Here is a 26,906-nt window from a genome sequence, read left to right on the forward strand (position 1 = left end):
GGCTATTTTTAATAAATTAAAAAAAAAAATTTTTTTTTCGGCAAATTTCACCAATTTGTCTGACGATCGAAATAAGTTTCAATGGAAAGTATACAACTTATACAACATAAATCATCTAGGTTGCCTATCTTTTTCCGGTCACTATTATGTGGTTGCCGTGTTTAAAGAGGTGATTTTATATCGATAATTGTACTCATCTGTAAGACGCTTGAATTATATATCAAAATTATGGTAATTTTATTGCAAATACAAGGGCATAGGGTTGCCTGCGAAAATCCGGTCACAAATGAGGGTTGCCAGGCTTTTAATTAAAATAAGAAGGGAAGACTTTTAGCGATAACTCATAAACGGCTGAACTGATCAAGTTTGTTTTAATTTTATTTGATTGAGTTTTTTAAGCACTATTTTCATTAATTAAGCACTAGAATCCTGCCTTTACCATGCATGTACATCAAAGAGATGGCACTATTTGTTCATAAGCATCCTAATATCTTCCCTACCCATGCCCAGGTCTTCCCAAGGTCAACACGACATAGAACACGGCTGCACTTACCTCTTGCTAAGACCCAAATATATAGGCATAATGCGTACTGTATGGGTATTCAAGTCTATAATAAGTTACCGAGCGATTTAAGAAATTGCACGCCTAACCAGTTTAAAAAATTACTATCTAAATGGCTATTAAATAAATGCTTTTACTCCATAAGTGAATTCTTGAATATGAATAATGACGAATACGAGTATGATGTTGACTAATTGTATGTAATTTTAAATGTCTCAGAATAATTTATCCAGCTTGATTGACTTAATGATTTGTAATTTATTTTATTGTGGTTTCTGCTATTTCAATTATTTAATTTGATCGCATGACATTATGTACCTATTATAAGTTTTGCATGCTCAATTGTGAGTAGAGTACACTGTACTACTAATTTTAAGTCACCATCTACATATTCACTGTATTCTGGCAAATAAAGAATTTGTATTTGTATTTGTATTTGTATTTGTATGATTTTTTCATATTTTTTGGACAGATGTTTCAAAAGTTGGAAGGAAAAGCCTTTTTTTTTTTTCTAAACGATTATTTCCGAAATGATTCACTTTATCAAGAACAGTTGTTTAAAGACCCCTATTCATTTTGAAAGGCCTATCCAACGACACCCCACACTATGAGGTTGAAAAGATAAAAAAATTGAAAACCTTATAGTGTGGGGTGTTGTTGGATAGGTTTTTCAAAACAAATAGGGGTCTTAAAACAAGCGAAGCGAAGCGATGCGTAGCGTACTACGTAGGCGAGCAATTGTTCGCCTACGTAGTACCCTGCGTCATGCAGACCAGGTACCCGATGTGGGCAACGTGTCAGTAACTCAGTAGTCCGTCGTGACGTCCCGGCACGCTGTTAGTCGCGGGTGACGTTTTACGGAGACGATAACCTAATTGCAATTAAAATGTTTTTTCAGACATAAGTCCAAAATAGTATTAATAATGTAGCTACCAATATGTATGTTAGTTTATAATAATATTTTGTATTCTTAATTAATTATATTTCATTCGGTTGACGCCTGATCGATAAAGCAAGAGTAAATATTTCTCAGATACCTAATATGTGATAACCTTTTAAACTGTTAGTATACAAACAAGTCATAGTGACGCAAGTCGCGTCAAACGCTTCTGTGTTAAAATAAAATAATAAGCATTAATAAAATATTATGTGATTAAAATTGGCATATAACTGTAAGTATTTACTAATTTATCAAATCAGGCTTTTCTTTGCGAAACTAAAACATGATATTTTCGAAAATATTGTAACGCAACTACACTTCATACCTATAGGGACCTAATAAGATGCCTTGACCAGCATGCTAGTACCAATCCGTGAAACTTCATTATTTGCGTATTTTTGGCATGTAATTAAGGTTCACCTCGCAAAAAGAAATAGGTACGCAAATTCATATAACCTTTACAATTTAGCTGATTGATTTAGCTTACAATTTAAATATAACTAATGATTTGTTAACGTTATCATCTTCATCAACTAACTTTGAAAAACAATATTATTGCATTTTGTGTGTTGCTCTTGTTTTTTTTTCCTTTTACGTGTGCATTGTGGCAAAATAATAAATGGTTTATTGATAATATACTTATCTATTTTCAAATGAGTCACTGTCAGTAGAAATGGCATGGTAGGTATTACTTTAAATTTTAATGGAACGAAGAAATGAGGATATCAATAATGTCATTCTAACTGGTCTGTCTGAGTTGGGATGGATTTTATTTTATTGAAATTACGCCGTGTACTTGTTAATTTAGAATATATTATATTGTTTACAATAAAACGTATCTAGTCAAATCATAATTAAATTTCAAATGTATGCTACCAAATTCTAACATAATATTGGTTGTAAAGCAACAAAATCTTTAAAAATAATTACATTTATTCCTCGTCAGGTATATACGGCCAAATATGCGGGAAATTGTGAACACGAGCGTATTTTTCTTTTTTTTCAACTATCTACGGTTGACCCTGCTGAATTAAAGCAATAGGTGTTTTATCAATGAAGTTAAAAGTATTGTACTGTTATTTGAAAAAGTCTTCGTGTACGGCGATACCCGCAGACGGTTTTGGACCTTATATTCAATTATGTAAATAATTAAGTAATAAAATTTGACTGTTGACAAATACTGAGCACTTGATGAAATTCAAACAATCTTATTTAAAATTATTCTTTTCAGTGAACCGTTCAAGATGAAGACCTTATATTTAAGAAGTCTGCTTATAATAGTGAATTTATTGATCTGCTGTGAATCAGCAAAAGTTCTATATTTAATGCCATTCACAGCCAGATCTCACTATATTGGCATGAAGAACTTAGCGATAGAACTTGCAAAGAGGGGGCATGATGTATACGCTATCACTCCCTTTAGAGAAGATGAACATCCACCCACATATCACCAGCTGATGGTAAAAAATGAATCTGTATGGACTAAACTATGTAAGTTTCTTGTCACATCTATAAATTTGTGGTGTCTCTATAGATCTATAAATATTTACATTCATTACAGTATCCCAAGTAACAATTTGTGGTTCTATAGTAGTCGATAGAACGTTTCCCAAATACCACCTAAGGTCCTATAAAAGACCAAAGAAGATTGTATAAAGCCGAAATGGCGCATCTTATGTGCCATTCAGTGATATAGTAGACCTGTAGCAGTGTCAGTCGTGACGTTTTAGGTCTATAAAAGTGATGTGATGATCACTTTTGTGCTAATTTGTTGTCAGTAACGCCATTATAGTGTTAATTTATACTATAGTGGCATTTGAGATTCCATTATAGTGCTTGTTTTATACTATAGTAGTATTTTAAATTGTATTATAGTGCTTTTTTATACTATTGTAGAATTCATAGTTCCTTTACTACGAAATTTGCTATCAAGTTTTCCATCAACTGTTGTGAGTGGTTTTGTTGTGTGTTTACTTCACAAAAACGGTACTAAGTAAAATGGTGATAAGTAAGGACTTTATATTAATATGCGCCATTTAGATGTCGAATAATTCGGTCCTTAGTGCAAAAAGTATGTGGGACAGAAGTTTTACCGTTAGAATAGTATTAGTTTAATGAGGAATTTTAAATGCCCCCTCGATTTATTTATGTTTTTAATAAAATAATTTAATAAAATATTATGATATTCACCATAGTTACTACTATACAGCCAAGAAGTAAATCCGACGCTTTTATAGGCTAACTATAGAACTTACGACGAAATATTCACCGCCATCATGATTAAAATTAGGGTTCCAAAAGAATTTTGCTGTGACCCAGTTACACCTACAAACTCTTTAGAAAGATATAGGATTTATTTTTAATTTAGATGTAGTCATTACTGTTGTTTCCTTTTTCAGTGTGATTGGTAAAAAAAATGTGCTAATAATGGATGTCGATAAATATCTAAACGTCACGATTTTATGCTTGTATTAAATCATTGATGATAAATCTCACCTACAGTCACTAATATCACTGGGGTCTTTTTTATCAATTCATTAAAATATAAAAATATTTTGTACGGAACCAGATTATGTGGCTTAGGCCTGAACTTATATAAGCAAGATATAAGTAGCCATTACAGATCAAATTTATCATTTACAAGTAGTCGTTTTCTACCTTTATGTATCTAACTCTGTTTATAAAAGACATAAAAACTCAACTATAACGCTGTTGTCTTTTAAAAGAAAAAACAAAACCACTATACAACAGTTTTGTGATATAAAAGAGTCATTGTGACGTTTACAGCGATGAGATATAATAGGGATTTAAAAACTACTAAAGCGCTTTTTAACGCTATAAATATGTCCCAAAAACGCTACTATAGAGCAAAAAAGTTCTATAATAGTGTTCATATGACTACTAAAGTATTATGTACTATAGCAGTGATCTCTAAAGCCACTATATCCTGAAATCGTTGTATAGCTGGGTTTTTGTCACTGTTAGAACACAAAACTATAGCGGCTAGCAGGGAACCTTAATAGCGGAAACTACTAAAGTATTATGTACTATAGCAGTGATCTCTAAAGCCACTATATCCTAAAATCGTTGTATAGTTGGGTTTTTGTCACTGTTAAAACACAAAACTATAGCGGCTTGGCAGGGAACCTTAATAGCGCAAATTAGTTGCATGAAAGTGATTCCAAATACTATTATACAGTAATATTGCTCTATAGTGGTTATATTTGAACCTGTTATAGTACACGCCTATAACGGCTCTATAAAATGATGAAATAAACCTTTACATCAATTGCTTATAGAATATATTAGCTGTATAAGCCTATAGAGCAAAAAGGTGTTGCCAAGCGCTTTTATACGACAGGTGGTCACCTCTGAAACCTTAATACGACGTCTATACAAGCTTTTAGCGATAAAAACTAAAATTATAGGACTAAAATGTTACTTGGGATTTACACCACGATTTCTAAAAAGGTTCAAAATATTATTTAAATTTTGATCATTATTGCAATTCATAACTATAGCAAACCTACCGCTAATGCCCGTCACCGTATATATTATGTAAGTCCATATGAATTCAAATATATCTGATAATTGATTTCAGTTGATGTACAGCCACGAGTGTTCGACATGATGGATGAAACATTTGAGTCATTCCAAAATTTTATGTACAAATTTGGATTTCTGGTGAACGACCAAGTCTTTGAGTCCAAAGAAGTGCAAGAGTTTTTAAAACAAGATCACAAAATAGATGTCGTTATTGCGGAAGTATTCTTCAATGAAGGACTTTACATGTTCGCTCACAAATACCAAGCTCCTCTTGTGTTGGTGACGACCGTTGGGAACTCGTTTAAAGGAAATTTCTATATGGGCAATCCTCTTCAGCTATCAACTTTGTACCATGAATATGGAAGAGCTAAAGAACCACTCAGTTTCATCGGTAGATTGTACAATTTGTATATGTGCACGTTTGATCTAGTCATGCTCAAATTTTGGTATTTCCCTCGACTACAAGAATCTACCCTACAATATTTTAAAGATCTACCAGAGCCTGTTCCCAAACTGGAGGATATAGCCGCAAACGCAGCCATTCTACTTCTTAATTCTCATTTTAGTATTGATAATGCAGCTGCGTACTTGCCAAATATTATAGAAGTTGGTGGATTGCATATTAAAGAAACAAATGATACCATACCATCGGTAAGTGTATAGATTACTAATCCTATAATAATAATCAACTGTACCTTATTTAAGTACCTTACGTCTAAAATTTAATTCACTTTGTCATTTACGAGTACATGTTTTTAAGCCTTATTTATGGCGTAGTGACAAACTTGTACCATTTTGGCTGATGATATGTCGATGTTATCATAGAAGAACCAAGTTTTTGATTTCGAGGTTGGTTCCATAGTAAAAATTACGGTTCGAGCTATACTGTGTGTTACTGACCATGGGGCTTTAAATCCAGGGCTCGATTCTACTCGCTAAACTGAGCTACTTTTACTATGGCACCAACCCCCAAATCCCGAAAAAAATTTTTACTTTTTCATACATTTTGGCTGATCAGGTGTCGACGTTTTCTATGGAAAAGCCAAAAAAATTTCCCCGATTTTAGGGTTGGTCCCATAGTAAAAGTAGCTCAGTTTAGCGAGTAAAATCAAGCCCTGGATTTAAAGCCCCATGGTCAGACACACCATGTATATTCACTTCGCCATATATTTGGCTTAAGGTTTAAAAATATTCTAGTACTCACTATAAAGCCGCCGCATACGTAAACCAATTAACTGTCAATTTCATAATAGAATAAAATAATTCCTACAGGTAAAATCAAAAATAATAATTCGTAAATGTAATTAAAGGCTCATTTATATTTATTATTACAGGATCTTCAAAATATTTTAGATAATGCAAAAACTGGTGTTGTATTTTTAAGTTTTGGCTCTAACGTCCAAACAAGTGAAATGGACATAGACAAGCTGCAAGCGTTCTTTAAAGTATTTGGAGAATTAAAACAAACAGTTTTAATGAAATGGGAAAAAGAACCTATTCAAAATATACCTAAAAATATAATTTTAAGGAAATGGTTTCCACAAAAAGCAGTTGTAGGTATGTTGACAATGTTTTTGACTAAACGGAAGTAAACTCGAGCACTTTGGTTTTAAAACAAATTAATTTTGCTATTAGTATTATACTTAAACATTCCTATACTTTTTACAGCTCACCCCAATGTGAAACTATTCATCGGTCACGGAGGTCTGCTAGGACTTCAAGAGACGATAGCAGCCGGAGTGCCCATACTGGGGGTACCAGTTTTTGGAGATCAGTATCTAAATATTATTGACACAATTCAAAAAGGTCACGGGGACATTCTTTATTATAAAGAAATAAAAGAAGATATTTTACGAGAGAAGATCAATAAATTGCTAAATGATAAAACTTATATGGAAAATGCCAAAAAAATAGCTTCGAGGTTTAAAGATAGACCGATGAAGCCACTTGACACAGCAGTATGGTGGACCGAATATGTGATTAGGCACAAAGGTGCAGACTTTATTAAACCACCTGTAATGAGTTACATCGCGTACCAGAATCTTGATGTATATTTGTTTTTGATCAGCATATTAGTAATTATTTTATATACAATATTGAAAATAATTCATATTATTAAAAATGTTTTAAAACGCCAAAAAATCACGAAGAAAAAGAAAAATTTATGAAGTTGTAAAGACACTGTATTTTACACTCGACGGCAATGAACGAGAGTCACTTTGTGAGAAGGTTTAGATACTAAATTACCCGTTTTCTTATCTGTTGCATTTTGTATTATTATAACTTAATAATGCAAAAAATACATATTTTTTATTTCTCTATAAGCTTGTTGATACAGCCATAGTCATCAGGCTTTTAAAGAAGCTATCGAATCCTATTATTGTCAATGTTTTGTTTGACATGCTTCGTACAAATACTTGTACGAGTAAATAGCTATCAACTTAACTTCCGACACGCACACGATAAATGTTGCTATGAGGTTTAAAGATAGACCGATGAAGCAACTTGAGACAGTGGTATGGTGGACCGAATATGTGATGTCGATATATTTTTTTCAGACATAAGTCCAAAATAGTACAAAATAATAATTTAACTACCAATATCTATGTTAATATATAATAATGGTATTCGTGGGACTTTCTTAAAACTGTTTGAATCATTTCTAAGCAATAGGAAACATCCCTGTGTAATAGATATTGATGGTAATAAAGGAAAATCTAATTACCAGTCACTAGACGCCACTTCTGTCCCTCAAAGATCCGTTATTGGCAATTACTTGTTCATAACATTAGTTAATGATTTATCATCATACTCATCTCATGATCAACTGATAGAGTATGCGGATGATAGTGCTTTTGTTTGGTCTGGGATCAATTTTACGGAACTACAGTCTAAAGTGAATTACTTACTTATAGATGGAATGAATTGGTTTACTGTAAATTGAATGCAACTTAATCTAGACAAGACTAATTTAATTCAAATCAATCTTAGGGGTATGCCACTACAAACACTTAAGATTGAGTTGGATAATATTGCCGTTCCTAGGGAAGATACGGCAAAATATCTGGGTTTCGTTCCGGACTCTGGTTTAAAGTGGAGTGGACCACATTGATGAACTTTGCAAAAGATTGGGAAAAGCGTGCTTCGCCATCTCACGCCTAACAAAAATGCTGGGCAATGATTATGTAAGAAATGCTTACTTTGCTTATTTCCAGTCAATCATCACTTATGGTATTGACATGTGGGGACAGGCGGCAGATAGACAAAGGGTGTTTATACTCCAAAAAAGAGTAGTTAGGATAATGGCTTGGGTGCCCTGGGATACACCTGCCCGTAACCTTTTTCGAACATTAAGAATCATAACCATTTTCGTATTCGGTTTCGGTTCGTATGAATCTCGAGGAATTTAGAAGGCGTGGTCCAAACTATCGTCATGGATATAATATTCTCCGAAATATGTAGTCACAGACTAAAAAAATTAGAGATTGCTCTAAGTGTAAGAGAGTGTGTGGTATACCGGGTGTGGCCTGTAACACGAGCAAATAATTAAAACGTAGATTGTACTCCTCAAAAGGTGACACTTTTGTTCAACAACTTTTAAAAATTATGCAGTATTTAGACTCCCTATTTTGCATACAAAATAAATAATTGTGTTCAATGGACGCCATCGCCACGCCATATCATTGTGATTGACGTTGCTTGTCACGTCTTAAACATAACAAAATTCGCAATACATTGCGTCTTAGAATAAACTTTAAAGTGTATTAAAAATCAAACCACAAGTTATTTTTAAAAGTCGCTGAACAAATGTTGGTCAGTATGAGGAGTACGCCTACAGTTTAATTTTTGCTCATATTACAGGCCACACCCGGTATATGTAGGTCCCAAAATTTACAACCGATTGCACAATGACTTAAAACTAGTTGAAATGTCTGACACCATATTTATAACCAAGCTCAAGGAGTACCTAATAGAGAAAGCTTTTTAATCGGTAGATGAATTATATAAATCGAATAGACTAATATAATATTCCAAATGCCTGTGACATTATTTTTTATATTTTATATTTTATAATTTAATGATAACTAATAATTTAATTAGAGAGTTTAATGTAATTGTATTACTAAATGAATGACGACGTATTTATAACTAGCTGAGGTACCCGGCTTCGCTCAGGGAGCTGACATGAGAATTGTGTGGTGGTTGTAATAAAAGGACCACAATACCTGTACCAACTTCTACGTACATTTTTTTTTATTTCCAACTCGAGAACAACCTACGACCCGTATAGTTGACCGTGAGAAAAGCATAGGTAATAGGGATAAATGGAAGGCGGTCATAGAAAATCTCCTGAGAGTATGAAGGCTTCGAATAGTCCACAATGTTCTAGAATATTCCAAAACATTTCAATATGTTCTGGAACACTCCACAATGATCTGGGATCCTGGATCCTAGGCTATTTACGAATATTTTATAACATTCCAGAATATTCCGGAATGTTCTCGAACATTCGAACCTCACAACTGTCTTGCTTTAAATATATACCTCTACCAATAGGTAGCCCCAACCCTATAAAAAAGGCTTCGAATTGTCCAGAATATTCCACATTTGAAAGTGTTCCGAAATGTTCCACAATGATCTAGAATGTTTTCTCTAATATTTGACAACATGCCAGAATGTTATGTAGCTCCACCCATACAAAAAAGGCTTTGAATGGGCCACAATGTTCGAGAATATTCCACAACATTCGAGAGTGTTCTGGAATATTCCACAATGATCTGGGATGTTCTCAAACATTCGACAACATTCCAGGAAGTTCTGAAATGTTGTAGAATGATCTCGAATACTCTCGAATGCTCTGGACTGTATGTGCAGTTCTAAAAATGTCTAGAGGGTATTATTACCTTCAAAAGCACGCCCCTCAGGTAAAAACGGGAATCTTCTTTATGGAAAGACAAATAAGGCTTCAAATAGTCCACAATGTTCTAGAACATTCAACAACATTTGAGTGTGTTCTGGAACGTTCCACAATAATCTGGTATACTGGATTCTGGTTATTTCTGATTATTCGACATCATTCCAGAATATTCCGGAATATTCTTGAACATTCGAACCTCACGACGTTACCACAATAGGTAGTTATGATCCTACAAAAAACCTTCGAATGGTTCAGCATATTCCACAACATTCGAAAGTGTTCTGGAATATTCCACAATGATCTGGATGTTCTCGAATATTCGACAACATTCCAGAATGTTCTGAAATACTCTCGAATGTTCTGGAATGTTCCACAATGATCTAGAATGTTCTCGAATAGTCGATAACATTCCAAAATGTTTTGAAACGCTGTGGAACTATCTCGAATACTCTCGAATGGTCTGGACTGTTCTAGAAATGTCTAGCCTCCAAGACCCGAGACGGCTTCGAATGTTCCAGAATATTTCACAACATTCGAAAGTGTTCTGGAATGTTCACAATAATCTAGAATGTTCTCGAATATTCGCCAACATTCCAGAATGTTCTAATATGCTGTGGAATGCTCTCGAATACTCTCGAATGTTCTGGACTGTTCTAGAAATATCTAGCCTCCGAGACCCGAGACACCTCACCAGGTACACATTTTTGTAGGTATATATTTCACAATCTATTATGAACTTTCTTTTATTAAGTTAAGGTTCAAAATTCAAAAACAAAAACAACTGCTTCTTGGTCTCAGAGGGCGAAACTTTCAAAAGCACACCCTTCAGGTAAAAACGGAAAACTTCTTCATGGACGGCAGATAGAGGGCTACCACCCCATATAGCCTCCTTGATCGTATCGGGACTCATTTCTGAGTTTTAGCGGCACGCACATTGTACACTTTCTTTTATTATATATTTTGATTATGTATAATCTTTTTGGAATATAAAGTGTGCTATCCAGAAAATGTTAAATGATGTGTAACGCAAGTTATCAATAAACGATTGATTGATTGATTGATATACTTAATTATTATTAATAATAACGCATTCGTTTGACGCCTGATTAATAAAGCAAGGCGGAAAAATACCTATTTCTCATATATGTGATAGCCTTTATTATAAACTGTTAGTATACCTACAACTCATAGTGACGCAAGTCACGTAAAACGCTTCTGTGATAAAATAAAATAATAAACATTCCCAAAATATTATGTGATTTAAATTGGCATAATATTAACTGTAAGTATTAAATAATTTATTGAATCAGGCTTTTCTTTGCGGAACTAGTAGGTATCTACATAGTATTTTCGAAAATATTGGAATGCTACCTATAGGGATTTTTAAATTTTTCCAAAAAGAAATACGCAAATTCATCTAAAATTTAGAACCAATTGATTTAGCCTATAATTTAAATATAAATTGTGCCACCGCAGCAAATGATTTGTTAACGTTATCATCTTCATCAACTTACTTTGAAAAACAATATTAATGCATTTTTTGTATTACGCTTGTTTATTTTTCTGTTTACGTGTGTATTGTGGCAAAATAATAAATGGTTTATTGATAAGTATACTTATCTATTTTTAAATAAGTCACTGTCAGTAGAAATAGCATGGTAGGTATTACTTAGAATTGTAATGGAACGAAGAAAAGAAGATAATTATAAATAATGTCATTTTAACTGGTCTGTCTGAGTCGGGATGGATTTGCCATTTTATTGAAATTACACCATGTACTTAAGTACTTGTTAATTTAGAATATTTTATATTGTTTACAATAAAACATAATAAGTATATATCTAATTATATTTCAAATATATGCTACCAAATCCTAACAAAATGTTGGTTGTAAAGCAACAACATCTTTAAAAATAATTAAATTTATTCCTCGTCGAGTCTATACGGCCAAATATGCGGGAAATTGTAACCACGCTCATATTTTTCTTTTTTTTTCGACTACAGTTGAATCTGCCGAATTAAGGCAATAGCTGTTTCATCAATGAAGTTAAAAATATTGTACTCTTATTTGAAAAAGTCTTCGTGTACGGAGATTCCCACAGACGGATTTGGTCGCATGGACCTTACATTCAATTATGTACATAAATAATTAAGTAAGTAATAAAATTTGACTGTTAAAAATTCAAGCATTCTAATTATAATTACTTTTTTCAGTGAACTGTTCAAGATGAAGACCTTATATTTAGGAATTCTGCTTATAATTGCGAATTTATTGATCTGCTGTGAATCAGCAAAAGTTCTATATTTAATGCCATTCCCAGCCAAATCTCACTATATTGGCATGAAGAACTTAGCGATAGAACTTGCGAGAAGGGGACATGATGTGTACGCTATCACTCCCTATAAAGAAGATGAACATCCACCCACGTATCACCAGCTAATGGTAAAAAATGAATCTATATGGACTATATTATGTAAGTTTCTGGTCACAGCTCTATACATATGTGGTGTCGGTTCTATTCTGTACTTATAAATATATACATTCATCAGATTAAATAACAAAGATTTCTAAATATGTCCAAAACATTAATTAATATTTGATAATGATTGCAATTCATAACTAGCAAAACCTACCGCTAATGCACGTTCCATATGTATTTGATAGGTAGGTACAAATAATAAATCTGATAATTGATTTCAGTTGATGTACCGCCACGAGTATTCGACATGATGGATGAAACATTTGAGTCATTCCAAAATTTTATGTACAAATCTGCATTTCTGATGAACGACCTAGTGTTCGAGTCCAAAGAAGTGCAAGAGTTTTTGAAACAAGACCACAAAATAGATGTCGTTATTACGGAACTATGCTTCAATGAAGGACTTTACATGTTCGCTCACAAATACCAAGCTCCTTTAGTGTTGGTGACGACCGTTGGGAACTCGTTTAAAGGAAATTTCTATATGGGCAATCCTCTTCAGCTTTCAACTTTGTTTCATGAATATGGAAGAGCTAAAGAACCACTCAGTTTCATTGGTAGATTGTACAATTTGTATCTGTGTACGTTTGATCTAATCATGCTCAAATTTTGGTATTTCCCTCGACTACAAGAATCTACCCTACAATATTTTAAAGATCTACCAGAGCCTGTCCCCAAACTGGAGGATATAGCCGCAAACGCAGCCATTCTACTTTTTAATTCTCATTTCAGTATTGATAACGCAGCTGCGTATTTGCCAAATATTATAGAAGTTGGTGGATTGCATATTAAAGAAACAAATGATACGATACCATCGGTAAGTATATAGATTACTAATCCTATAATAATAATCACCTGTACCTTATTTAAGTAGCTAACATCTAAAATTTAATTCACTTTATCATTTACATGTTTTCCCTTTAAGCCTTATTTGGCGTAGTGATAAACTTGTACTGGGGGACCAACCCAAAAATCGGGAAAAGAATTGCCTATTACGTGTGATGGTTCTACTAGTATAGTTACTTTACTATTAATAATACAACAATGAAGGTACTTGCAGTTACTCTGATCTGACCAATCCTTCACGATGTGTCCTCTTTGACCGCCTCGACTCAAGTGAACGAACTGCCCGAGCCTGTCCAACTAGCTCCGTGTCCCCACTACCTACCGTGTTGCCAGTCGTATTATGTTATTTTCCCAACCACCCCTGTATTAATCGGGGTAACGCAATAATGTTGCCACATTAAAATTATTATTCAACGCTATCTTTAATGTAAATATAAATAAATCATGACATTCGGCCATCCAACTTCGTGCATGACTCCGGCGCACGAACCTTATCACCAAAAGTTAGATCCGTTTTATATGTTCCGCCAATCATTAAAAATTAAAACAGTTTCTATTTCAAAGTTTAAAACGTAACTTATCACAATTTATATATTTACCTGATCACCAAATTTTTTAAATAAAATTATGATGTATATCCACTTGAAATGAATATCATGACATTCGGTCTTCTGTTCTGTTTATCTTTATTCATATAACTAATTAATTGCCATATCTGTTTTTCATTACTATTATATACTGTGAGTCCAAAATTTTCACTTAGGTTGTAACACTCGTTTTTTTTTGTGTACGTAACATTCAATCTATACCTACTAGACAATGAAATATCATAATACCTGTTGTTAATTTTCGTATAATGACTATAAAATATATATAAATAACAAAGCTCAGTTTTTATTATGCATACTTTGTTTCGTTTTCTCATAAATTTAACATTACTTATGTCCGTTAAAGCATACGTGTCTTTTATTTAATTCAGTACTCTCTTCTTTTTTATTATTCTCTATAATTGTTCGACTACTACGTTTTCCTGTACTACATATTTTAATATTCACTTCTTGTTTGACCCAATATTATATTAGGTATATTGAATTAATGTAGACTTCCTTTTACTACATTCATGTATTAATCGTTACAGCTAGAAGATAATATTCACCACTAAAGTTAGACGTCTACGTTACAATTTTCAAGACCACCAGTTTTGTGTTCAGCTCAAAACTATTACGTTCAGTTTCAAATTTACACATCTACCATGTATGTCTCTGGATCCGTAATTTATAATGAAAAAAAAATATGATCACAACTTGCCAGTAACAATCCTATTCTAATTCTAATTCATCTTTAATAGCTAACAATACTTTGCTTCTTATCTCATGATTGGTATTTGCACTACAATAATCACACGAAAATTTCTTTCTCAGGTAAAGAAAAAAAAAAACGATATTTTGTAATCAATCAAATGCCACTTTGAATAACATCGCTTTCGCTGATTATCATTCAATATACAACTCTCTACATGTAGTGATACTAAAGTTGCCTTATGTACTCCACTCACTATCAGTATAATCCAATTATTTTGTTATTGTCATTACTTCAAAACTAAACTAGTTTAATAACTTCTTTATCTTCCGTCATTCTATCTGTCATTTCTGATTCCATCATTTCCATCAATTCACTGTCAATATAGTAATGTTATTTCAATGTGTACCTTGTAATAACTCCAATATTGAAGCAAGATGTTTAAACTAAATTCATTACCTGCCGTCATTCCTTCATCCCTACACTATCACTAAAAATGTAATTTCTTTAAAGTAATGTCACTATTTAGGCCCGTATTAAGATAATAACATACAAAATGTTATGTCTTATAACTTCAAAGGATGTCAATGGGTACCTACTAATTCTCACGAAAGTAATGGCTTATTATTCTTTTCAAATAATTTCAATAATCTGTTAAAATTATAATTTATTTAATATTCGCCAAACATAATATGCCTGAATTAGTAATGAACTTTTAAAATACATAGTTAAATCACTGCTAGATACGCCCTTACGTCAATGTAAGATATCGAGTGCCATCACTAAAGTCTTAACTTTATTTAATTGCAGCAATGATTGAAACTGCTTAATCAAATCAAGTCTTAATTATCAAGTCCAATGAAATCATTTTTTTTTATAATCTTTCCCTAAAACTAGGTATTATTTCTATGACATAGCGAGACGAGGAGACGGACTGACTGGGAACGGACTGGGTTCATTGCTCTAAGTCCACATTTTTATTAAGATTCTCGAGCCATAAACCTTTGCCAGCTTTTATTTTTCAAATCCATTAACTTTTGTTACTTTTCTAAAAATATAAATTTGAATAGCTTGCAAACCATAATATCTTTTCTAAAAAGACAATCACTATTCATATCAAATTCTGTCAAACCTTTATCTAGTATTTGAGCGCAATGGTGATGATCGTCATGTAAATATTAACTAAAGTAACTAACTAACTTAACAAAGCTTATTATGAATAATTTATTTATTATTTTACTTTACTCTGTACATACGTTACATAGATAGTTATCTAGGCCTGTACAATTATTTATTTTTATTAATGCGCTTTTTACTGAATTATACTGGTCCATAATTGCAGTATTTTACTACTTCCACATTTCGATTATTATAATATACCAATTACATAAAATAAATTACTTAAATTTCAAAAACTACGTAGGAAACTTAAACGCTTTTAGGATATCTGAATCATATTTACTTTCATATACTTTCAACCTGCGAAGTCTTATAACCAAGTACTTTCGCGTTTAACTCAATTCTGTCTGAATTATTACTCCCTTCTCTCCCCTATTCCTCTACAGTCTACGTAATCTATAGGTATTTAGGGCATTGGCCACCATATACACTCAAGTGCTTACTTTTTTCACTTGCTAGCATTTATCACAATCCCATGAATACAGCAAATCGTTTACCGTACGTTCGATCTGTTGTTCACTTTCCATTCTCGGCTACTCAAAAGTTTATTACCAGAGATGCCTTTGTACTGTCTATAAAGTGTACTCTGCACTATATATTCGTGTTCTATGTTTAAGTCGTACAGTAAACATATTTCATACATTAGGCGTTTTATGGTATCGACATAAGTAGATGTACCTAGGTACTATCCCGTTGGTTAGCACTCAATCACTTTACGTTGCATTCATCTGTTTTATTTCACGGAATATCTTGTTTAGTCCATGATAACTACCTCTGTTCTTTTAATTAATGCACGTCTATATTTGTCACCTTTTTAATAAAATAATGAATGTGCTCATTGCAAACTCATGATAGCCAGAATTTGGTGTGCTTAAAACTCTTCAATATCCTGATAATGAAGTATCAAATAATTTATAATCCATCGGAACATGAACATAATTAACAATAATACAACAATTAACAATTAGTTATAATTTCGCCTATAACAAGGAATTTCTTCGAAAACTGATCATCAATAACACAACATCTAGATTAAGAAAAGTTTAATCATTTCACAAACCCACTGTCACAAAAGGTTGCGACTTCAAAGTAGGTATTCACTCAATAAAAACTAAAAGATCCAGTCAATATGGGATATATATCAACCTGTTATCACAATTTCATTTAATTATTTGAAATACTGTCAAATTCAACTTAGTAGTAGTCAACTTCAATAGTAAAATAAAAAGAAGCTACAACTTTCATACATTTAACTTTCATATCATGACTGCGTATATAGTCAACTCTGTTGTACTAAATGGATTAAATTGAACAGCTTATTTTCACATCTATAAAGCGCTATGTAAACTATCCATCCAAAATAATATTTAACCTAATAGTTAGGTTTAGCTTTCATTTCCTTTAATAAACTCGTGATCATCAAGTAACTTGAATCAGTGAATTGTGAAAGATATCTCTTTTAAGTATTTGATAGAACACAGACCGCATAGTTCTTTTTACTCGAATGTGTCTTTCTATTCCTAAATTTCGTTTAGTCTTCCTCTAGATAGTAATAATGAAACAACTGTGTCTTATAAAATATCCAATATTCTTCTCTATTGTTTTTGTCTACTTTCAATGACTTCGAGTAAGAATTCCTATTTTTTCTAACTCCTCAACCTCTGAACACCAAATATCTCCGAAATCATGTAATTCTTATGACCTTCATAACAAATAAATTCGTTATAAATTTCTAAGTATTTCTTTCGCAAACTAACACAACAAACAAACAAAGCTCTCATCTTGCACTGACAAAATACAATAATTGTATAGAGTTGTATAAAACAAACTCCCATTACTCGCTCTCATGTAAATAAATATATTATTTATTTTTGTCATACAAAACCTTGGGTTAACTTCTCTTAAGTTATCTTCATTTATGTTAAGCTACCACAATGCTCTCTCACATTGTTATTATACTTACCTACATCATGTATCTACATAGCTTCGAATCATACTTAGTATATCATATCGGATAGTAATTTTACTCAAACTCATGTACTTACAATTATCATAAATTCTTTCAAAGTTCTATATTGTCATTAAATACTAGTTAAGTAATTTAGAATCAACGCATTTAAATTTACACACGCTCGTGTAAGTATAATATATCAAATGCATTATCACGTACATAATAGTGTCATTTAACCCATTTAAATTATCTCATTAACATCTCTTACATACACTTATGTAAATTTACTATAGGTAACGCACTCTGAATGTCATGACGAACTATCATCTTCTAATGTACATATGCTCATGTAAATTTACCATAATGTACGCTTACATTATGATGAACTGTCATCATCTTATTTACATATACTCATGTAAATTTACCATAATGTACACTCACATTATAAAGTACAATCATCATCAATTTTACATACGCTCATGTAAATTCACCATAATGCACGCTCACATTATGAAGTACTATTATTATCTAATTTACATACGCTCATGTAAATTCACCATAATGCACGCTCACATTATGAAGTACTATTATCATCTAATTTACATACGCTCATGTAAATTCACCATAATGCACGCTCACATTATGAAGTACTATTATCATCTAATTTACATACGCTCATGTAAATTCACCATAATGCACGCTCACATTATGAAGTACTATTATCATCTAATTTACATACGCTCATGTAAATTCACCATAATGCACGCTCACATTATGAAGTACTATTATCATCTAATTTACATACGCTCATGTAAATTCACCATAATGCACGCTCACATTATGAAGTACTATTATCATCTAATTTACATACGCTCATGTAAATTCACCATAATGCACGCTCACATTATGAAGTACTATCATCATCTTATTTACATACGCTCATGTAAATTCACCATAATGCACGCTCACATTATGAAAAATTCTCATCATCTAATTTACACACGCTCATGTAAATTCACCATAATGCACGCTCACATTATGAAAAGCTCTCATTATCTAATTTACACACGCTCATGTAAATTCACCATAATGCACGCTCACATTATGTATCTGATATTTTATTTATCTCAATTAATCGACATACTGTCAAGTCCAAACTCTTAATATATCCTAATATACATGTTATTAAAACTTCATATTATGTAAACAAACTGCTTGTTCACATTATTGTGCACTAGCTTACTTGAAATAAGTATCTGTCTTTACTTATATTTTTATGCTAATCCTCTTTCAACTGTATGACTTTTATTAACATAAACTACGAGTATCGTAAAATTAGTATCGTAAATGTAGCTGATAAATTATAATAACAAATAACTGTAATATTGCATGCCCAAATTGAGTAACTTATCAAAAGTTCAGTCTGTAACTTGTCAATAAAATATTTCTATTATAATATAATAATGTATTTTGATCACCTCTTAATCTTAAACTGCTCTGGTCTATCGAGTATCTTTATCCCGTCAAATGACAATTAATTTCTGTTATAATTGTCGATCATAATAAAACAAAAAGTTTATATTTCACAATATTTCTCTGTAGCCACTTTTAGAATAATTTGACTCCACTGATTACCCGGTTTCTGTTTACCTTTAGTATGTACCTAAGTGTACTATTTTCAATTACCTGCTTAAAGGTAGTCAACCTTTCTCTCTTTGCTCATGGAGATATCTCTTTACTCAGAAGGAAAAAAAAAACTACTAATCTGATTTAAAATTCTGTCACTTTGCGAACTTACTACTACATCATTACTTACGACTTACGACGGTGTAAATTGCTTACAATTTTACACTGAATAGTAACAAATACGAAATACTTCTCGATAATGTATGAAAATCTGTCGTGCTATGGAAGTTAATTTAAGCTTCAGACGTCAGCAGGTCATAGTTTTACGGTCGCTAGGTATACCTATTATCAAACGCAAGAGGACTTAATCAATTTTTAAATATTAAACGCATTCATGTTCATTACGTTCTTCAACTGGCTCAAGAACTAAAATTCAAATAAATAATATAATTATTTCGAGTCGAAGTTAAAACAAATACTCAAATTATGACAAAACATTGTTATGAGAAAAAAAAAACATTTATTTTAACACGCAGCTCATTCGGACAATACTCAGAATCACACAATATCTGCTCTATAGGTATACATATAACTTATCTCTCTTTCTATTTTACCATCTATTTAAAAAATCTACATACCTAATAGTTTGTATTATAGAGCTCAACAGAGATCAAAATTAATTTCTAACTTGGATTATAACGCTGTGTTACTTTTTAGCTATTTGTACGTTTTCTTTTATTCCCGACAAGACCACTATAAGTTCAATCGCGTTAGGATATATGTATTAGATTAGACATGAACAATTCAAAGAAAATATTGGTCGCATTCTCGGGACTAAACAAAGATCCGTCGCGTTGTCGCGAACTCGCATATTCAGATCAGGTCCTTAGAAACTACTAGTCATACGACACTTTGAAATGTATCAATCGCATGTTCGCATTAAATAATTCTCAATTTCAATGACGTACACTCACGTCAAAAAAAACATTAATTTCATCCAATTCTCAACTACCTCGACGTACGCTCACGTCAAACAAAAATCAATCTTACCGGTTCTCTAAAAAAAATCGGTCTTATAGTGTCATCAAATATAGCGTTTACTTATTTACCTACCATAAACTCATGGTCACAACCTTTAAATATCAATTCATCTCTAAAGCGGTTTTTTTTTTTACCATACTACACAAAAATGCGGCGGCCTCATGTTAGCCGGCATAGCACCGCAGCTTACTTTAAGCGCTTGCAACTTTAATGGAATTTACAAGCTCATACATCATTTTAAGGTATTATCATTACGCTGTAGTCACCTACTCGTAAGTTAATATCTAATTCTTATAATCACAACTTGTCTTGATCACAACAAGTTAAACGTTTGAAGATCCACATGAACCTTTCTTTCTGCATCATCTAATAACCGACAAAACGCTTTTTAAAACACACTATATAGGTACTGATACTGATACCCGATGGACTATGGGACTATGGGGTCCATCACATAACGTTACCTCTATAGTCCTTAACCCTTCATTTTCTTACTAAAAATAGCAAAAATACAAATTAATTAAAATTCAGTTGCTAACGAAGAAGCAATACGAGATACTTTTAATGACTATTATTTACCTACTCGGGAGTTTTAAAGCTACCTGCAACTTCATCATGCATTCTTTTTGAAAATTTCTTATAAATATGCAGGTAGTTATGTACTTACAAGCATTCACCAAAAACTTAATATCTGAAACATGTAATCGTCCCAAACTCATGAAATAAAATACTTTTTAATTCTATAACTTACGTTTCATAAAACGTAGGATTCAATACAAACCTTAAAATCCCATTGTGGGTTAGTGGTACGTTAACACTTCTGATTTGTGATGGTTCTACTAGTATAGTTACTTTACTATTAATAATACAACAATGAAGGTACTTGCAGTTACTCTGATCTGACCAATCCTTCACGATGTGTCCTCTTTGACCGCCTCGACTCAAGTGAACGAACTGCCCGAGCCTGTCCAACTAGCTCCGTGTCCCCACTACCTACCGTGTTGCCAGTCGTATTATGTTATTTTCCCAACCACCCCTGTATTAATCGGGGTAACGCAATAATGTTGCCACATTAAAATTATTATTCAACGCTATCTTTAATGTAAATATAAATAAATCATGACATACGTTCATTTAGGCTGATGAGATGTCGATGTTTTTCATGAGAGAACCGAATTTGTTTTTGATTTCGAGGTTGGTTCCAGAGTAAAAATTACTCGGTGCGAGCTATAAATTCACCTCACAATACTTATTTGATTTAAAAATACTACGCATAAACCCGCCACGCATGTAAAAATTTTAACTGAAAAATATTGATACAAAATGTAATTAAAGACTCATTTCTATTTGTCATTACAGGATCTTCAAAATATTTTGGATAATGCAAAAACTGGTGTTGTATTTTTAAGTTTTGGCTCTAACGTTCAAACAAGTGAAATGGACATAGACAAGCTGCAAGCGTTCATAAAAGTATTTGGAGAATTAAAACAAACAGTTTTAATGAAATGGGAAAAAGAACCCATTCAAAATATACCTAAAAATATAATTTTAAGGAAATGGTTTCCACAAAAAGCAGTAGTAGGTATGTTGACAATATTTTTGACTCAATAAAAGTTTATAAACTTGAGCACTTAGGTTTTAATTCCTTTAAAAGTTTTTAAACGGATTAATTTTGCTATTAGTATTATACTTAAACTTTCTTATACTTTTTACAGCTCACCCTAATGTGAAATTATTCATCGGTCACGGAGGTCTGCTAGGACTTCAAGAGACGATAGCAGCCGGAGTGCCCATACTGGGGGTACCAGTTTTTGGAGATCAGTATCTAAATATTATTGACACAATTCAAAAAGGTCACGGGGACATTCTTTATTATAAAGAAATAAACGAAGATATTTTACGAGAGAAGATCAATAAATTGCTAAATGATAAAACTTATATGGAAAATGCCAAAAAAATTGCTTCGAGGTTTAAAGATAGACCGATGAAGCCACTTGACACAGCAGTGTGGTGGACCGAATATGTGATTAGGCACAAAGGTGCAGACTTTATTAAACCACCTGTAATGAGTTACATCGCATACCAGAATCTTGATGTATATTTGTTTATGATTAGCATATTAGTAATTATTTTATATACAATATTGAAAATAATGCATATTATTAAAAATGTTTTAAAACGCCAAAAAATCACGAAGAAAAAGAAAAATTAGCTGAAGTTGTAAAGAAACTGTATTTTACACTCGACGGCAATGAACGAGAGACACTTTGTGAGAAGGCTTAGATGCTAAATGACCCGTTTTCATATTTGTTGCATTTTGTATTATTATAAATTAATAATAACAATATCAAAATACACATTTGTTATTTCTATATAAGCTTATTGATAGTCATCAGGCTTTTAAAGAAGTTACCGAATCCTATTATTGTCAATGCAAGAATTCTAATGAAATTTCTTCTATTTTTGTTTGGCATGCTTCGTAAAAATACTTGTAAATAGCTATCAACATAAATTACAACGAATATGTCATTAGGCACAACGGTGCAGAATTTATGAAAACTCTCTAAATTACTAACATTGTCTATCAGAATTCAGACGTATTTATTTACTTTTGATAAGCTTATTAGGATTTTTTTATATACGATTAACAACCAAGAGCTATGAAAAGAGGACGTTGTTTTTTTAGGGTTCCGTACCCAAAGGGTAAAACGGGACCCTATTACTAAGACTCCGCTGTCCGTCCGTCCGTCCGTCCGTCCGTCTGTCACCAGGCTGTATCTCGTGATCTGTGAGAGCTAGACAGCTGAAATTTTCACAGATGATGTATTTCTGTTGCCGCTATAACAGACTAAAACTAAAAACAGAATAAAATAAAGATTTAAGTGGGGCTCCCATACAACAAACGTGATTTTTGACCGAAGTTATGCAACGTCGGGCGGGGTCAGTACTTGGATGGGTGACCTGTTTTATAGATAATGGTACGGAACCCTTCGTGTGCGAGTCCGACTCGCACTTGGCCGGTTTTTTTGATATTGTAGTGCTATTTTACATGATAAGGGGGTTTTATTATAAATATATCTTAGGTATTCATAAATCTTGTTGTCAATATGTAATCATCATCATGACTTTCAACTAAAGTAATAACAGAGATAACCAACGTTATTCTATTTTATTTATCATTTTTTTAGTTTGTTACGTAAATGCTGGATTTTTAGTAAGTTACTAAAAACACAATATTTAATATAAATGTAAATACATAGCATGGATACTTATATTATTTGAACAGGTACGTAGGCATACACGTACAGGTTGTAAGGTCACAAAAATGGATAAGTATTATCTTTTAACTTTCATTATAATACCTACACATTTATTTGGCAGCAATAAAGATTGATAACTTTAACAGAGTTTGAAGGACATTAGGTTAATTGGAGTGCAAGCGATATATGGTGTTTTATCAGTAACATCCACCTAACATCTATTCTAATGTCAGTTGGACCATCAATCAGCATTCTGGATGCAAGCTGGAGGCGATGTTGTAAAGAGCCACGAGTGTGTTTGAATAGTTAGTAGGTACAATTAAGTGTAGGTAGGTACAATGCTTTCTCGTTAACTAGGTACTTATTTTCAAATGAAATGCAAAATTAAAGTAACAAAAAATGACAATCATCATGAACAAAAATGATATTGTGGACTAATTATTTTTGTAACTCTTTGTATTGGTCCCTTTGCCCCATGTTTATTAATTTAACCAAACACGCATTTTTGTGGAAGTTATAAGTAATACCAACATAAAGTGGTTGATTCAGTTTATAATTTCCACAATAATGATCATGTTAAGTGTTTTTCTTGTTTTACTCTTTCATCAAAATAAAGAACACTACCTATTTAAATAACTTAAAATCCAAAGAGCTAAGTGTACTCAAAGGTCTTTTCATTCCGGAATTCACAAACGGTTCTAGACTCGCTAAGCAAGGCGTTGTATTCTTAAGTTTCGGCTCCAACATTCAATTACGTGAACTCGATAAGGATAAGTTGGATGCCTTCTGGAAAGTGGTTCCGGAATTAAAGCAAACAGTCTTAATGAAATGGGAGGACGCTGCTATACAGAATGTACCGAAGAATGTCGTGCTGAGGAAACGGTTCCCGCAAAAGGCAGTCGTAGGTCAGTTTACATTTCATTTTGCTAAGTACCCTGAGAGAATTGAAGCTGTTGAATAGGTATTCAAGTAAAATTGTTTGCGGTAAATATTGAAGGTGCATTAAAATGTTACTGGAAATAAGTGATGATACTCGTATATGTAACAGTGTTTGGTGAAACAATATAAAGTATTATGACGTTCGATAAATAAGTACTAATCTACCTTAATAGTGAACAATTGAACAATTGGGTTTGAACAGATTAAACTTTAAGTTAGAAGTTAATACAGTATTAACGCAAATGCGGGTTGCGGTCCACTATATTAATTAATAAGTTTATAGTTAATTTACAGTAACAGTCATGTCATTTTATATGAATGCGCATACTAAAACCATATTTACGTAAAGTTAAGGTTTTTTTCTGATTAGTCGTATTACTCATATTATTGCCTCGTTTTATTTAAGCATTTGAATAAAACTACACGATTTCGAGGTGTCTCTTTATTGAAAAACACTTTTGAAAAATAAGTCACAGCAAAATATGTAATAATTATATAGCTTATTTTTAATTTACATTCTTTTGGTTTCATAAGTAATAGTTACTATTTTTTTAAAAGCGTTTTTCTATAAAAAGATACGTCAAGATCGTTTAGTCTTTTCTAATGCTAAAGAAACGGGGTGTAGTTAAGACACAGTATACGTAGGTTGAGATATGTATACTTTGACAAAATACTAAAAAACCCGTACCAGAAAACTAATTTGGATCTTTAAAAACCTGAGACACATAGCCTCCAAAAACCTACTGAAGCAGATATATTTAACCCTAGCTCAATCTATCCTTACTTATTGTATACCAGTTTGGGGAGGCGCCACAAAAATGAAATTTCTAGAACTTGAAAGAGCTCAAAGATCTCTATTAAAAGTAATTCATTTCAAGCCTTTTAGATACCCTACCATAGACCTGTATAAGCTATCCGACGTTTTATCTGTTAGAAAACTATACATTCTTTTTACCACTTTAAGACGGCACAAATCTTTGCATTTTAAATCCATTGTACAAAATAGAAGAAGAAAAGATAAAATTTTACCAACCACGTCTATTAACACTACCTTTGCGAGTAGACAATACACCACTAGATCGACTAAATTGTATAACTTCATCAATAAACAAATAAACATTTACCATTTACCTTATTATGAATGCAAAAAATATATAATGGACTGGATTAAGTCGAAAACATACCATAATATAGAAAACATATTACTAAACATTGCTGAAATTGAATAAATTTACTTATATACATACATCCAATGCACATAAATACGAAAAGGAAAGAACATACATCATACATAGATCATAGATACCGAACTCATGTTTTATATATTATTTCAAGAGAATACGTTATGTTAGTTTGTATTTCATTAGATATTATTGTAATATAATTAAGAGTTATTGTTAAAATAAGAGAAGAGCAGTACCTCTTAACACAGGTAATAATTTACTTAAAAAGAGGTACTAAATACTATAATGTTATCTGTAATTTACTCTTGATTGAATAAATAATTTTTGATTTTTTTGATTTTTTTTTTTTTTTTTTTTTACTAAATACTTTGATAAATCAATCGCTCGCAGCTAAGCTTTCAAAAACTCTCGACCGGACTAGCCCGTAATATCCCTTATTAACTTTTTACATTTCTCATTCGCTAATGATTTGCTAAAATATTTCAGTAGGTACAGTTTGTGCAAAATTAATTTCAGATTGATAAAAAGATATTCTCTTTATTTAATATTAAAATTGGTTAATTTTAAAACGGTTTTAAACTTTGATCATGCTCATTAATGTTCATTTCAATATGAATAATAATTGTCGATCAAATATTTTATATCAGAAAGTAAAAAAAAGAATGATCTATGATAAACTTAATAAACCAAAAGGGAACTACTACAAACTTTCGCAATATAAAGTACATTTTATTTTATCTTATTAAATACCTACATTTTTCGTTAAGCCTTATACCTACATTATTATAAAACTATGGTTATGATGAAAATCGTTGTTTCACGGACCATGTGAGTTGTTCTTAAATTCCCGGACCCCTAACAGCTACCCCTACATAAACAGATCCTCAATGTGGAACTATACTTAAGTGTAAGTTTAGATACACAGAGAGGAACCTGTTCGCTAGGCCTAAGGTCAATTCACCTTAAGTTTCACTTTAATCGCGCGTGTTAACTAAATACTTGCAATCTTTTAATTTATGCTACAGATAAATCAACCTTTTTCATATTTACTTCAGACATAATCCAGATTCCAGTCGTCTGCAATGCAGGCATTATGATTGGATGCAAAAAGAGAAAAAAATAATGAACTCGGATA

At 32.2% G+C, this 26,906-nt stretch overlaps 2 protein-coding genes across 3 annotated transcripts; both read left to right on the forward strand.

Annotated features, from left to right (window-relative positions):
* The first annotated feature begins 1,587 nt into the window (after nucleotides 1-1,587).
* On the forward strand, nucleotides 1,588-10,210 carry LOC134795998 (UDP-glycosyltransferase UGT5-like). Its single transcript, XM_063767899.1, has 5 exons — nucleotides 1,588-1,734; nucleotides 2,734-2,993; nucleotides 5,104-5,699; nucleotides 6,383-6,605; nucleotides 6,717-10,210. Exons 2-5 carry the CDS (start codon nucleotides 2,747-2,749, stop codon nucleotides 7,214-7,216), a joined length of 1,566 nt encoding a protein of 521 aa, XP_063623969.1. The 5' UTR covers nucleotides 1,588-1,734; nucleotides 2,734-2,746; the 3' UTR covers nucleotides 7,217-10,210.
* A 283-nt stretch (nucleotides 10,211-10,493) lies between these two features.
* LOC134796000 (UDP-glycosyltransferase UGT5-like) lies at nucleotides 10,494-22,730 on the forward strand. 2 transcript variants are annotated; one of them, XM_063767900.1, is made up of 5 exons: nucleotides 10,494-11,248; nucleotides 12,181-12,440; nucleotides 12,668-13,263; nucleotides 21,748-21,970; nucleotides 22,104-22,730. In XM_063767900.1, the coding sequence occupies exons 2-5, from the start codon at nucleotides 12,194-12,196 to the stop codon at nucleotides 22,598-22,600; spliced, it is 1,563 nt and encodes a 520-aa protein (XP_063623970.1). In that variant the 5' UTR covers nucleotides 10,494-11,248; nucleotides 12,181-12,193; the 3' UTR covers nucleotides 22,601-22,730. The 2 variants fall into 2 exon arrangements, with proteins under 2 accessions (XP_063623970.1, XP_063623971.1); XM_063767901.1 differs by lacking the exon at nucleotides 10,494-11,248 and having other exon boundaries at nucleotides 11,937-12,440.
* The last annotated feature ends 4,176 nt before the right edge of the window (nucleotides 22,731-26,906 follow it).

Source organism: Cydia splendana, chromosome 13 (assembly GCF_910591565.1).
Source record: "Cydia splendana chromosome 13, ilCydSple1.2, whole genome shotgun sequence".
NCBI lineage: Eukaryota > Metazoa > Arthropoda > Insecta > Lepidoptera > Tortricidae > Cydia > Cydia splendana.